Raw genomic sequence first — 16,481 nt, 5'->3', positions numbered from 1 at the left:
TCCCTATGCTGTTTTTAAAAAGTATCATTTATTTCCTGTAAAATAGTAGTTAAATCTAAAGTCTTATTCATGTTCAAGATCAATTTTATTTGACAAGACATTTTTGTAGGTGGTATATTTTCCCATGGAAGCAAATGCTATCTAATTGTCTTTTTTCGGATCATAATTACAGGCACTCATATGCATTGCTTAATTCTTTTTGTTTTCATTAGGGCTTTGCAAAATGGTGAAATTCTTATCCCACCATTCTTCATTTATTAACAGAAATAGTTGTTTAAAGGGAAACGTCCCTTCATCAACTATTACTTCAGATATAGTTTGCATAGAAAATGGCCAAATGAATAAATGCTTGGTTCTTTTATTTACTGTTTTTTCAAATAAATAGTTTGTTCCCTAGCATTCTTCAGAGATGACCAATGAGTTTTTGTTTTTTAAAATAATCATTATGAATATATACATTTAAACATATTTAATGTGTTTCAATCTATTGCAATTATTATTTTTATTGATGCCAAAATTATGTCGCTTTCAACTGTGGGAACCTCTTTAAGTCAGATCCTGAGTCTTTTTTGACCAGTCTTAGGAAGTCTTTGGTATCTTCATTGCTTGTGGTATAAGTGGATATTCCAGGCTCAAAGGTGGAATCAGCTCTTGGAATTTTACTGAACATAATGCAGATGCAAGGCTACTCATTGCTTTGGGCCTAGTCATTGTTTCTAAATTTTTCCAATGGACAGAACTGGGAAATGCATTTTTAAAAAGAGTTCATACTGATTTTTCATTTCAAATGTAGGACTATAGGGGTTTTATGTAATTTTATTAATATTCTATCTATATTTTATTTCTTCTATACCCCAAATAGCAAGTCCAAAAAAAAAAAAAAAAAAAAAGGAAAAAACCACCAGGATAATGACTCACTTGCTTTATTACATAAAATATTTTCTTTACAGTAAATATTCCACTAGGGATATGCAATGAAGTCACTGTGTTTTAAAATCATTTACAATTGTTTCATTCTGTTTAATTTTACTGCCAATTAATATATAGTTAAGTTCATGTGGTCACTCATTTTCAAGGTGGCCCCAGTGATCCCTGCTTCCTGGTTTCATGGCCTTACATAGTCTCCTTCATCCCCTCAACATTTAATCAAGATTGGTCTATGTGACCAGTGGAATACTGTGGAAGTGATGGTACGTCACTTCTGAGATTAGGTTATAAAAGATATTGCAGCTTCCAATTTGATTGTGTACAATCAGTCTCTCTCAGATCACTCATTTTGTGGGAAGCCAGCCATGTCGTGCACACCCCTAGAGAGAAGCCCAAATGAGAAAAACTGAGACCTGTGGACACAGCCAGGAGGCCTCTGTCAATAGCCACATGAATGAGCTTGGAAGTAGATCCTTTAGTTCTGATCAAGCTTTCAGATGACTGCATCCCTGGGTGAAATTTGGGGTGAAATTTTGCAAGACTTTGAATCAAAATCTCTCATCTAAGCCACTCCTAGATTCCTTTCCCTGAGAAACAGTAGCAGGTAATACATGTTTATTGATTTGAGTGACTAAGTTTTAGGGCAATTTGTTGTATACCAAAAGATAACAAAATCAGATTTATTTTATTTTGTTTTTGATTTTTACAAATTGATTTTCTTAACATGTAATTTTACTTTATAATTCTGTAGTGTAAAACATTTATGTGGTTGCAAAGCCAAACCTACAAAACAAGACATTCAGAGAAGTATTGTTTCTATTTTTTATCCATTCATCATGTTCCATCTATCCCCAAGAGATAACCACTTTTTAATAATGTTCTTAATTAATTCCTTCATTTTAAAAAACATAAGGGATATGCACATAATAGATATCTAGAGAGATAGATACTGGTAGAATAATCTATATGTATTTTTCTACCTCACTTTTATTCAATTAATAATGTATCTTGTTATATTACGCCACATAATAATATATAATAATACTCATATATACACAAATTCTACATTTCTTTTTATAATTTCATAGTACTCCATGTATGGATGTAACTTAGTTTATTCAAACAGTCCATTGTCTATGGAAATTTAGGTTGTTTATAATTTTTTGGTGTAACAGGTAAATGTTGGAATGTATATCTTCTGCATAAATCTTTTAATATTATATTTTTCAAGTATACCTTTGGGATAGATTTCTCAAAGTGAGATTTTCTTATAAAAAATAAATGTAGATGTAGTTCTGCTAATTATTGTCAATTTTTCTTCCAAAACAGTTTTCCCATTTAAATTTTTTTCTATCATTGTAAGAGTGTATCTGTTTTCCCGTAGCCTTCCAACAAAGTGTATTATCAATATTATGGATTTTGCCAAATTATGTTATCAATTTCCTGGATTTTGCTAATGATAAATTATATCTCAGGGCAGAATTAATTTACATTCTACTTATTAAAAGCAAGTCCACATCTTTTGATATATTTAAGGAACATTTACATTTGTTTTTCTGTGAACTGCCTGTTCATGTATTTTGCCCATTTTTCTAATAGTTTACGGCCCTGTTTCTTCTCTATTTTAAGTAGAATATTCTATAGATAAGAGATATATTTGTCAATGATGCAAGCTGCAGATTTTCCTCCCACTTTGTCAGGTGTTTATGTGCTTTGCTTACAGGGGTTCTGGCCATATGATGAAAATAATCACTCCTTCAGTGAAAAGGATCATTGTTTTCCTCATTGTATCTGCATTTTGAGTCACAGTTAAGAAAGTTTCCCCTTATCCCAGATGATAGAAGAAATCACTCATGTTTACTTGTACTATTTGTATATGTTTATTTCTTTATACTTAAACCTTTGATGTATTTGGAATATATCCTAATATACATCCTATATATGTATGGTATATGAGGAATAGACCCAACTTAAAACTTCTCTATAGCTATCCAATAATGTGTCACTGATTAAAATGTCCATCTGTTTCTTATTAATTTTCAATGTCACCTTTATCATATACAAAATAACAATATGCCAGTGGGTTTATTTCTGAATTTTTCTTTTAAATTTCATTGGTCTTTCATGTATTCATGTGCCAAAACCACACTATTTTAAATATAGAGACTTTTTGTTTTAATATCTGGTAATGGTATCTTACCCATTACTCATAGTGCTGCTCTCCTTTTCAGGGTTTTATTGACTATTCATGCTTGTTTGTTATTCCAAATTAACTTTGCTAATCAATTTGGTTAGTTGTAAAACAAAACAAAATAAAAACCTAATACTATTTTTTTGTTGGAATCCCAACAAATTTATAAATTACCCTAGGGAGGATTGATGTTTTGATGATGTTAACATTTTATGTACAAGAAAACAGCATGCCTTTCCATTTGTTCAAATCTACTCTTGTGTCTTTCTGGAGTGCTTTATATTTTGTTCTCATACAGGTTTGGACATTTCTTGTTAAGTTTATATCTTGGCATTTGATTTATTTATTTAGTTAATTTACTTCTACATTTATTTGCTATTGTAAATGGTGCCTTTTCCTCCATTTTATCTTCTAACTCATTTTTGTTGACATATATGAAGGCCATTGATTTGTGTTATTGATTTTATAACTTTCTAGTTTGCCAAATTCTCTTGATTGCTGGTAGTTTTTTCATTAACTGTCTTGAGATTTTAGATGTACAATCTTATACTCTGAAAATAGTTTTACCTCTTCCTTTCTAAGTAATATGCCTATACTTTCTTTCTCTTATGTAATTGCATTGGCAAATACCTCCAGGATAATATTAAAAGCAGTGGAGACAGTGGGCACTCTTAACTTCTTCCAAACTGAAATGAGAAAGTCTCTAGTGTTTTCCCATTAAATTAGATGTTGGCTTCGAGCCAATATACAGAGAAAGACATTTGGAAATGAAAATGAACAAGCAACAATTCTTACTCTCAGTGGTCTTATAGACTTGTGGAAGGAGACAGATAAGGAAACAGTTTATTTTAATAGCATGGCAACATCTACTGTAGAAGTATGCACAGATTCACTTGGAAATACATTAGGAAAGGCATTTACCTCAGTCTTGGAAGTCAGACGATAATGCTTCTTGATAGAGCTGCTATCTAAGTTGGGACACTTACACGATTAGAAGTTAATCAAATAAAGATGGAGGGAAGAGAATTTTACCCATAAAGAATAGCACGGGCAAAGGATTTGAGGTGAAAGGGAAAAGAACTCTATTTATGGAATAGAATTTCAGTTTAGTGAGATGTGGGGATGAAAGTGAAACAGAGAATAGACAGAGTTGAGCTAGAATGCTAAGTCAAGGAGTTTAAATTTTATACCAGGGCAATTGGGATTTAACAAGGGAATTTAAGTGTTTTAAGCAGAGGCTGTGTCTGATCAAGTGGTTCCTCCTAAAAGAGATAGCATATATATCCCTGCCCCATTCATGTTGTGCTTGGCCATGTGATTTGCTTTGGCTAATGGGATGCTTTGGCTAATGGGATGTTAGTGGATACGACACAAGCAAAAAACAAAGACTTAAAATGTACTTGTGTAATTGAGTTTGTTCTCTTAAAATGTTTCCATCACTCTGAGAAGGACATGCCTTGAAGAGCTCGCTGGATTTAGAACAAGAGAACACAGAGCAGACCTGAATCAAATCCGGTTTAGAGCCAAGCCCAGCCCAACCCAACTGAGATAAATAAAAGCTGCCTAAGCTCATATCTGTAGATGTGAGCGTAAATGATTATTGTTATAAACCACTGAGTTGTGGGGTGATTTGTTATGCAGCAGTATTTATCACAATAGCTGACCAATACAGAGACAGAGCTTTAAAGTCAGAAAAGTCAGTTTGAAGATAATTAAAATCTCCCTGGTGAGACAAAATGGTGGTCTGATTATGGTGATGACAAGGAAAATAAAAGAAAGAGAAGGTTTTGAGAGACACGAAGGAAGTAGAATTTAAAGGAATCTGTGATTGGTTGGATGTCAGGGTTAGGGAGAGAGAGGAGGAAAGTATGTTCAGGTTTCTTGCTGGTGCAATTGAGAGAGGGGTGAGACCATTCTGTGAGACCCAGACCACCAGAAGTACAAGATCAAAGGCTCTGCTTTGAACTTGCTGAATCTGAGTTGCAAATGCACAGCCAAGTAGAAATGTCCTTGACATCTGTCTATTCATCTATAAAATAAAGATAACATCATGTGCCTTTACCTACCTTGCAGGGCTATTGTCGAGAATGAACAAGGAAAAACACACAAAAGGGCTTTGAAAAGAAACCTTCCCAGTAAACTGATAATTATTAAAATTAAAGCACTAACATTTTCATTTTCATGCTGCCAGATGCAAAAAGCACACTACAATTTTATTTTTGAAACTGTGCTTCTGAGTTTGTTGCTAGTCACACATTCTTTTTTATTCTTCTGAGAGAAGGCAGAGCTGATAATTCTGAGAAATGATATAAACAATATGTATTTTTTTAAAAACATACCCATATAAAGCAGAATTTGGAGGCAAAAAGATCCTAGGACTAGGAATCAGAAGAGCCAAGCTCTTTTCCTGTGAGACCTTGGAGCATTTAAGCTCTCTGGTCCTCTCATTCTTCCTTTGTGAAAGAAAGGTTTGTACTTGTTTATTTGTAAGATATCTCACTGTTCTTATATACACAAAACGAGGGATTCTCTTAACATCTTCAGTTTTACTTACTTCCTACCAATGAGACTCTTCGAACTTACTCTGTGATTTGGAAAAGAGTTTCACACTTGCTCGTCCTCACGCATGTTAGCTCAGTCTTTATCAGCAACTTCTCTTTTGGAGCAAATTCAGCTGGTCCAGATTGCCTGTTACGTCCCAGGCAGGAAAGCTTATTTTCATCTATGTGTGAGTGATAAGGATCTAGAAAGAGTTCTGATTGGTGTGCTTTTGTAACTGCGGCAGGATTCCATTTACCACTTAGTCAAGCTGGTAATGAGGGTCTCTGTACCAGGCAACTGTGGCTGCCATCTGGCAGGCCAGCACCACACGCCCGCCCGGCAGACAGAACCAATTAGTCGGTCCCCACACCTCCCACAAGGCCTTCCTTGTTTGGTGGCAGGGTGTTAGCCCCCGCTGAGCCTCCCACTAGAAACCCTGTTGAGTTCTGGGAGGGGAGGGGCAAATTTTCTCCTTGTACTGCAGAGCTAGCAAATAATCCAGATCATAGAGGTCAAGAACAGCCTACCTAATGAACATGCTACCTATGGTAATGGCGAATGCAGAGTCCATGACAGGAATGAGCAGCTTGATGTATTAGGAGGAGTGTCAAGAAACAGATGTCTATATGTAAGAGAAAAACTAGAAATGGCTTAAGTGCCCATAAGGCGTTTGTTAAGTGAACTGTGTTATATCTCTATAAAGGAATGTATACAGTTTGGTGACTAAGGACCTAGAACCTGGGCTTGAATTGTGGGTCTGCCACTTCTCAGCTCTATGACTTTAGTAAGGCACTTGACCTCTCTGTTTCTCAGCTCCCTTAACAATGAACCAAAGATAATAAGAGTTCCTACCTCGCCGGGTGCTTGGGAATAGTAAATTAGTTAATATCTGTAAAGAGCTCAGAATACTGCCTGGCACATAGTAAATGCTATCCATCTAAGTGTTAGTTCTGAGTACAACTCTCACAGAACCATTAAAGATGATGCGTAGGATTATTTTTTTCATGCCAAGGGGAGAATTTTTGATATGATATGAAGTGAATCAAGCAGGACAATAAAGAGTATATATAATGATTCTCATTCTATATCTATGCATGAAGCAAAAAAGAGGAAGAAAGGAAAAGAAAACCACTAGTTTTCTTTAGTTGATATTTTTCTTCTTATTTATATTCTCCTGTTTTTCAAAAATTGCTACATCATTATGCTATGTTTTATAATTAGAAAGATCAATAAAAATTTAAGTAAAGAAAAAAAAGAAAACCGAGACAAACATCTTATCTACACACTTATGAGTCACTTTATCCTTTCTGAATGTTAGTTTTATCATCTATGCCATGGTGGCAGAAATAACAATGGCATCTACCTCACAGGGTTAATTTCAAAGAGTAAATAATTTACCTCGAAGCAATCAGTCAATAATAAAGTCTTTATAACCATAATATTATTACCAAGGCCATTCTTTGGGAGCAAAAACAACAAATATATTAATGCCAGAATCTAAGTTAGGTTAAAACATTCAGAGAAAAATTCAGATTTGATCATTCAAATGGATTATATCACCTCTGCAGATTCACTATCTTTTGCTGTAACCAAGGCCTAAATTCAAGGACTCAGCCAAACTGGAGACTAAGAGGCTTGAGTGACAGCTCAGTCTGTGTCACTCATGTTTTGGGAAAGTCACTTTCATTTCTGGTCTTCAGTGTTCAACTAGACCTTGCAGAGTATAGCCTGAGGTCCATAGATAGGCTGTTAACCACTCCAAAATTTGATCCTTTGCATGGTTCTTATGAGCAGAAGATCACAAATCCATAGGCATTCATTTTCTCATATGACTAAAGACTAGTTAGTAGCTCAGTGATTTAGAAAGGGCTATTCAAATTACAAACTAAAAATAGTTATGTTAGAGTGTACTGCAGACTCTAATTCAGTATTTTACTAAAATATCTGGCTGTCACTTAATGCTTGGCAGCACTGCAAAACTCCTACTCTATGTATCTGTTTAATTGCAATTTCAGCAATTTTGGAAATGGTACTTTGTTATCAGTGAATCATTAGTTTTGTCTTGATTTAGATCCAGTTTTCAATTGCTGCTTTACTTGCTTTTTAATTACAAATTACTAATCATATAGATTCATCATCATCAAGTTAGTTTGTTATGAATTGTTTGGTTGATTGTTAACAGAGTGCAGTGATATATATTTCTATCAACAGAGTTTGGGGCCTATAATTTTTTTTTGTAATTAGACATGGTTGCATTGGATTCATTGGATTTTTAAAATAAATTATTTCTTTTTGTGATGTAAAAGCAGACAGACTCTTACCCTCCAACACGCCCCAACTTTGTATGTATAGTAACAACACTGAGTATCACTGAGCTAACCACAGGCAGAATAGGTTGACCAACTCCATTGGTTGTCATGACCAACTTCATTGGTGATCATGACCAACTCCGTTGGTGGTCAGCAAAGATACAATATACAAAATGACCCTGAAATTCATTTTCACATTGAATAATATTGATTCTTACTTCTATCTCGTGCAAAATATATTAATGAACATTTGTACAGTGTGTTTTTATGTGAACCTATGTTTTTATCTATATTTTCCTAATAAATTATCAAGATAAACTTGGGTATTTTTTGTCACTCACTTTGCCATCCAGGAATCTGCTACTGTTTGCTCCTGTTAGTAGTTGCTGGTTGTTTTCTGATTTCTGGTTGTTCTCTGGGTGCTTGTTCTCTTTCACATAATCTGGATTGTCATTGGTTTGCTGATCAGTGAAGTTAATGGGAACTGGGGTGTCTCTGCTCATCTGCCTTGCATTATTGGTCATTGGTTTCTGGTGCATTGTTTGGGTTTCTGTTTTTAAGTTCTCATTCTCCTTGCTGTGAAGAAAGAATTTTATACTTTGTTACTTACAGGCAGACTCCTCATATACTAGGCTGGCATAAGAACAGAAGGTGTGTTTGGTGTTGTGAAGAGTGGTAACTCAGCACAGTGGGAATGTGGAAGCATAAACATTGGTTATTTGTCTATGCATCATTGACCATAGAGAGAACATGTTATTAATATTATCTTTGCCGGTTTTATCTTTTTCCTTACCCTCTTCCTCATACTCATAATCTGTCCATCTGCTCCCAAACCCTTACTGAAAGCAATGGCCAGTATCAAAAATGAACCCTAAAGGTTATCACATTTCTTACTTGTAAATGTAACAGGTATTTTTCAGCCTTAGAAAAGAAAGTCAAAACAGTTTGTCAGCTCCAGTTCTGCTCTATGCCTCTCCCCTTGAGACTTCCTTTTCTCCTGGGAGCCTTTCATTTAAGTTTAATATTAGAGAAAAAAAAACTGTAGGATGGTTCAAGGAAATTCAAATAACAAACAAAATTAAAGGTTCAACTTTGTTTAATAATTAAAAGTCCTCACACCTGTAATCTCAGCACTTTGGGAGGCTGAGGCGAGTGGATCATGAGGTCAGGAGTTTGAGACCAACCTGGTCAATATGGTGAAACTCCATATTTTAGTCTCTACTAAAAATACAAAAATCAGCCAGGTGTGGTGGCGCACACCTGTAGTCCCAGCTACTTGGGAGGCTGAGGCAGAAGAATCGCTTGAACCCAAGAGGCAGAGGTTGCAGTGAGCCGAGATCGCACCACTGGACTCCAGCCTGGGTGACACGTCTCTAAAAAAAATAAAAAATAAAAAAATAACGGAAAGTCTTACAAATCAAAACAGTAACAAGGTACCATTTTAAATATAGAAGACAGATATAATTCTTACAGTGGGTGACCTGACAAAACATTAGGAGTCAAGAAGCTGAAACTCTGACATTGTAGAACAATGTTAAAGCATGTGTATTAAGGGGAAAAATGCAAAAAAAAGAAAACTCTAAATATTTAGTAATAGGTGGATGCATTGACTATTTCATTCTTTGCTCATGATAAAGTGTATGAAGTCATTAAATAGTTATGAATAATTTAATGATACAAGTAAATGTCCACTTATAAAAGTAAGTGAACATATGATTGTCTTAACTGTGTAAAATTTACATATATAATGTGTGTGCCTATTCCATCTAGCAAACAATGTGCCAGAAGTTAACAGTATCTCTGGACGGTAGAACTCAGCATATTACATTACACTCTATTACACTATATCATGTCATATTATACTTTATAGTATTATTGTTCTAAATTTTCTACATAAGAAAATACTATTCTATAATCAGAAAAAATAAGTTTCAAAGTAACTATGCCTTGTACCTACATGGCATTCTATAAATTCTAGCTGTTATTTATAGATACAGTGGAAAAGATCCATTTACAAGCATATCACGTTATCTAAATATAACATTCATTGATTTAAATAATACTTGTTGAACTCCAATACTTGCTGATTTGAATAGACCAAACCATGGGCAATAATTTGAATATATGTATATTTTTATAGTCATCCTCTTGGTGGTGGTAGCACAAGAAGAAAAGAAGGCCTAGGAAAGAACTCTGATGGATACTACAATTAAAGAGGAAAGATGAGCCTTAAAAAGAGCTTTAAAAAAATTCCCGGTAAAGTAGAAGGGAAATCAGGAGACTAGAAGGAAGACTTGGTAGAAAAGCAAGAGGATGTCTCCAGAGAGAGGACAACAGTATTAAATGCTGCTGAGAAACGAAATTTCTGAAAAGGGTCCATTGGGTTAGCTATAAGGATGTAGTCAGGAATCTTGGTATGAGGAGTTTCAATGAGGTAATGTAGGTGGATGCTAGACTGAAGTGGATTGAAGAAAGAGGGGGGACAAGCAATGTAAACAGGAAGTATAAAGACCTCTCTGAAGAAGTCTGCCTGCAAGAAGGGAGAAAGATGGGGTGATGATTGATGTGGAATATAGGGTTTCAGATAAGACTTTGTTATCATGTTCAAAGATGTTAGGGAGTCTAGCCTGTTGAAATGTGAATGGTGAATAGCCAGTTGAACTGCAGAAAAGGAGAGGATATCATTGATGGTATAAGATGAACCTTGACAAAGGGAAATGGAAATCATTGAGAGGACAGACACAGAAGGGAAACCTCAGGGTTAAGGCTGTAGAAAAATAGGTAAGGATGTAGGCAAATTAGTACATTTGATGACAAGATGTTGATCAAATTGCTGACAGCTTGAATTTTCTCTGATAACAAGGTATGGTTACCTTGGGTCTCATTGGGGAAATGATGGGGTAGAAAGTCTGAATTAAGGGCAGATGGTTTGGGACAGCTGCTATGAAGAGTGGAAGAGGGATGATCAGAAAAATAAGACAGGTTGGCTGGGCCAACTGAGTGGCCAGTTAAGGTTAAAGACCATTGATTTTTGTGAAATCAATTTGAGAGGGAGAATGGCACTTCACCCAGTAGTCCTCGCGGACATGCAGAGAAGGCAGACTGTGAGGCTCACACAGAACTAGGGCTTTGCCAGACAAACACACTCGAATGATAATAGTGCAAGACGAGAGTATGAGAAAGAGAGCGTATATTTGACAAATGGTTTTTTGCAATGAGAGAAGACATATATGTTCCCTGCCTTCAAGAAATTTAAATTTCATTTGGTTGTCCAAAAATAATGCAAACAGTAAAGCTAACAACTGGTAAAACTATATTGTAGAAATCAGGGTAGGGATTATCTTTTACGGGAGACGCATAGCCCAGAAGAAAGCATAACGGGGTTTCTGGGATGCTGGTACTATTTTGTTTCTTGATCTGGGTGTTTGTTGCATGAGTATATCACATTTGTGAGAATTCAGTGAGTGGTAGACTTATGACGTATACTTTTATGTAAATATAGGTATGTTGTATTTCTATAAAGTATTAAATTGGTATAAAATTTACATAAGTAATATGAAACATACTCAGTTAGCATATAAATAAGTGCCAAATGAACATTACAAAGATTCAGTACTATTTGAAGTTCATAAGAAACAGAAATAACTATGGTTTGCAATGGTTACAAAAATAATATTATTGGTGAACATTTAACATGACAGCCATGCTATACTTATTTATATACACTAGATTATATATTTCTTAAATCAACCATATAGTCAGGTGTTCCTATGATTATTATTTTAGAATGAAGAAATTAAGGCCAAGAAAGTGGATGTGATTGGCCTAATTCTATTTACACGGCTTTTCAGTAGAGGAGCCAGGATTTAAACCTGTCTACTTCATTGCACAGACTCAGGTCCTATTGGCAGCAGAGTCAGAGGAAGGTCCATGGAAGTTTGGGATTATGTGAGGAGCTGAAAGTACAGGAGCAGGTAACCAAAGTAGGAAATGCAGGATTTGAAGGCAAAAATGGTCATTTGGCAGGGAGTTAACTCTTTCGGATAAAGGCAGGGACAATGGATTATCTTTGCTTTAATCACCTTCGAAATCCTTTTGTGGGCAGTGTCAGGACAGAATTGCTTGAGAAATGTAAAATGTGTCTGCTTGTCTTTTAAAACAGTCCCTGTAGATGTAAAACCAAAAATAACCTGTTAAGTCTGTTTCAAGTAAAAGCTGTATTTAAAAAAAAATACATAGCACTTTGAAAATTATCAAGAAAATGACTCTCTAGCTGAGAAACGGCATGTGTCTGTGGTTAGCACAATTTGCCAACATGCAATGGTTGTTATGTTGTTCACAAACTCACAGTTCTTTCTCCTAGGCCTGTGTACCATCTACCTACATTACTGAAAATAGACATTTGCCATTTCAAAAGAAGGGGGGAAAAAACGCCATCAATACTATCTTGGAAGCAAGACACAGCTAGCTTCCGCATATATACTTCTGACCTCAGCTGCTGCTCTGGGGGTGCCGTGAAGAGTTTAGTGTCATCCAGGAATGAGAGCAATTAGAGAGGATTACTGTGTTGCTGGATGATAAATAAATGAGGAGAAAACTGTCCAATCATTCCCTCTCTCACCGGGCTCTTTCTGCAAACCAGCCCATTAGAGTCGCCCTCCATTAGAGCACAGAGTCTCAGGGTTAGAAAGAAACATTGCAAAGGCGTCTAGTAGCATCCTCTGCCCAAAGCAAGGTAGGGATCCCCCACTGGCCCCACCTCCCATGTAACTCCAGCTCACCAGATCTCACATTTGATTTGGATTACACCCCTGCCGAGAACATAAAATCTCAAATGAAGGACCCAGGGGGCTCAGCAAAAGGTCACCAGATGCCATCTTAAAGGTCTGCCAGCCTTGGCAGCGACTCAATGCCACCAATTTCCAACTGTGCACCATCTAACAGGCCCTAAACCCTCTGGAGAAGACAGCCTAGAGTGTGCCAACACAGTGAATGGGGATCTAATTTCAGTAAATGAAAGCATGTTCTTATTTGTAAGTAATAAGAGATAATCAAGACAACCAGACTTTTCTCTTTTTAAAAAGACAATAAAAAATAAAATCGGAAATGGGAGGGGAGTACAGCTGAAAAAGCTCACCAAACTCCACAGGGAAGCTGAAATGTGAAGCCTGTGCTAATGTAGCTAATGTTACTGTGTCGAAGTATGAAGGTTTTTTGTTTCTTTTTCTTTTTTTTTAATGTCATGGAGCCATACCATGTACTATAATCATAGAAATTTAGTCTTTGAAAAGATCATAAAAATACGTTCATTCAACTCCTGAACGTATACTTGAATAATTTCTTTATCAATGCAATTATTTTAGCTAATATGTTCTATCTAAATGCTTATGTGTGTCAGCCACCACACATAAATTCTTTCATGTTGTGTGACTTTGGGAATATCTGATTTTCAGGTTCTCAGCTATGATATGAGAAAAAATAATCCTTATCAAGATAAAATGTATGAAATATTGAGCACCAAGCCTGGTGTTCCTCCACCAGCCCTCGACAAATAGTAATTTTATGTTAGTCATAACTTAAAGTGCTAGCTCCTTTATACACACTCCTCATCACTCAGATACAAAGGGATGCTTCTTTCTCTGGAATCCCAAAACTTCCTTTATTGACAGACAAAACTAAAGTTCAAAAAGTAAAGGTTTTGTAGTAGATAGGAACTCAAGAAAATCTATTTAAATAGATAAAAAGAGAGATAATTAATGCAATCTATCTGGCCACCTTGTTATTTACCAATCACAGTAAATACAAACTTTAGAAATCACCCCCCCTTTAAAAAACAAAGATTAGTTAGTATTAAAAATCTGTTCTGATAAAGCAATCACATCCCTTAATTGTGATTAAAAAAAAAACAACCCAAACAATTGTTGCATCACGATGTCCTCAGGTGGATTACACCCAAAAGCTTTACAGACAGTGCAGCTTTGCCAGTCTGGAGCCAATGTTTATCGGCTAAAATGTAAATCTGGGAACCAATCTTTAATGGCTTGGAATGTAATGTCTTTTGCACTTGCATTCTCTCCTGTTTCGCTTTTGCAAGTCTAAGCAAAATGACTGTGCAACTGCCTGGCCTCTTCACCAATGATCTCTGTGCTGTAGGGCACAGTTTCTGAGCCAGGTCTTCTATCCATACTCTGAGAGGATGCAGCATAAACAGTTCTCTCTCTGCATCACGTCTGGATGCATCCACATGGTCTATGGGAATGAGGAGTAATCATTATTGCTATGTTATTTTGTTTAATCAGGTTGAACTAAATCAGGAACATATAAAAAGATGATGATTTAAAAAATACTCTATCAATATAAATTTGTTATCTCAAAATCTTAGCTGGCAAAACTAAAGGTGGCCAAATATCATTTTATCTCTTTATACAAAGCTTCCATATACACACACAAGAAGTTTTATTTTGTTTTTAAAACAAAGATTGATTGTAATCAACCTTTCTAATCTCTTAAAAAATTTCCAGTTGACAAAATAACACAGATACCTTTACAGGCCAATACTTCTATCTCTACACCAACATTTTAAATGTCTAATGGTATTTCATTATATAGATATAAAATAGCTTATTTAATTTGTCCTATATTGTTGAACATTAATTTGGTTTCAAAATTTTTGTTAATTTCAATGTTGCTGCTCTGCTGGAGATGTTTCTTTTGCACCTATATCCTCATCATCCTTCTCAACCCCAGAAAATTGACCTCTGTGGAGTTACTCTATCAATGGTGCCCATGAGGCCAGGCATAGTGGCTCACACTTACAGTCTCATACTTTGGGAGGCCTAGGTAAGAAGATCACTTGAAGCCAGGAGCTCCAGACCAGCCTGGACAACATGGCCAGACCCCATCTCTACCAAAAAAAAAAAAAAAAAAAAAAAAAAAAAATTAGCTGGGCGTTGTGGTGCACACCTGTAGTTCCAGCTACTTGGGAAGCTGAGGCAGGAGTATTGCTTGAGCCCAGGAGTTCCAGGCTGCAATGAGCTACGATCCCTCCATTGTATTCCAGCCTGGGTGATGGACACAGATCCTGTCTCTAAGAAAAGCCGTGCCTATGTCTTATGATTCTAGGTGGTTTGGGCCAATGGGTAGCCCTGGCAGGAGGAGGCTCCCTCCCTGCAAGGTTGACTCAGGCTACCTGTGTCTCTTGACCAAAGGTCACTACTTTTCTCAAGATGGCCCGAGCTGCAGAATGCTTCCTTTATTTAGTTTCGGTAATATTCCCCTCCTCTCCTCTCTTCAGACCTAGTGCTCCTACCAACCTTGCAGCTGCTAGCCCATGATTCCTGCACCATACCTTGCAGTTCTCTTAATCTCAGCATACATCTTTGTAATTAGTCCTTTTTAACTAAAGCCATCCTGGTTTGAGTGTATAATCTGTTTCCTATTGGGACCCAGACACAACGCACATTTTTGTGTAAATCTTCGAAACCAAATCATTATACCCATCCATAATCATTTCCACAGAACTGATTCATAGATACAGCTCTTATGCCAAAGTATATATACTTTTAAGGTTTTCAATAAGTATACTTTAAAAAACACAGTATCATATAAGTATTTTCTCTAAACACCTGCCAGCACTGGGTATCTCCATTATAAAACATTCCTAATTTGATTTGTAAAAAATAATGTCTCATTACTGTTTACATTTCTTTTATTATCCTGCAGGTTGAATATACCCCCACATATGTGTTGTTCCTTTTTATTTCTTCTATTTCCTGTCTAGGTCTATTGCCAGTTATTGAAATGAGGCTGTTCATCTTTTTCCCATTGATTTGGAAAAGCTCTTTTTGTGTTTAGGAGTTAATTATTTTTCTGTCACTTATGTTGTAAACAGTATTTTGTTTTTGACTTTGGCTTTGTATTATATTTTTTAAACTATATAGAATTCAAATGGCAAAGATAACTGTTACCTCATAGTCTCAATATTTGGGATCAATGGACACTTATAAGTTTTCTAAAACATCTATTTAACATTTGCTCTCATAATGCCCTGTATTCTTATTTACAGACTTATGACCAGAACAACAGTATATTATGCTTCTTTATACTTCTCACAGTGCCTAAAACAAACAGAGAAACAAACAAAAACAAACAAAAATTATTCCAGGATATTAATACAGAAGCAGTTTAATGCAGTGGAAAGGGCTTAATAGAAGTATGATTTTAGCATACTACTTTATTATTTTGAACTTGTAAAAATGAAGATAAGTATCTTCTGTGATATTATTGTTCAGTTTTAATGAGAGATTGAGTTCATAGATATTCAGCTATTGTGTAGATTGTATAGTGAGAAAAGTAATAAACAAAGATAAGGCTTATTGATCAGTTGTTTCTAAAAAATAATAAATGGGATACTTGAATTTTTCAGTCACAAAATTTATCCATACTTTATGTATGGACTATAATTGTTCAGTGCTTCCATCTCCTGCCTGGATTATCATAATAACTCTCTAAAT

At 35.6% G+C, this 16,481-nt stretch overlaps 1 protein-coding gene across 1 annotated transcript in view; it reads right to left on the bottom strand.

Moving 5' to 3' along the window:
* The window catches only part of C1H1orf87 (chromosome 1 C1orf87 homolog), a 144,503-nt gene that overhangs the window by 59,693 nt on the left and 68,329 nt on the right, over positions 1-16,481 (bottom strand). The window contains exon 3 of the mRNA XM_054438574.1: positions 8,310-8,544. Coding sequence (XP_054294549.1) covers positions 8,310-8,544 — 235 coding nt within the window. The remainder of the gene's footprint in view (positions 1-8,309; positions 8,545-16,481) is intronic.

This window comes from Pongo pygmaeus, chromosome 1 (genome assembly GCF_028885625.2).
Source record: "Pongo pygmaeus isolate AG05252 chromosome 1, NHGRI_mPonPyg2-v2.0_pri, whole genome shotgun sequence".
NCBI lineage: Eukaryota > Metazoa > Chordata > Mammalia > Primates > Hominidae > Pongo > Pongo pygmaeus.
Note: the sequence above shows the minus strand (reverse complement) of the source record. Positions and strands in the feature narration are given on the sequence as shown.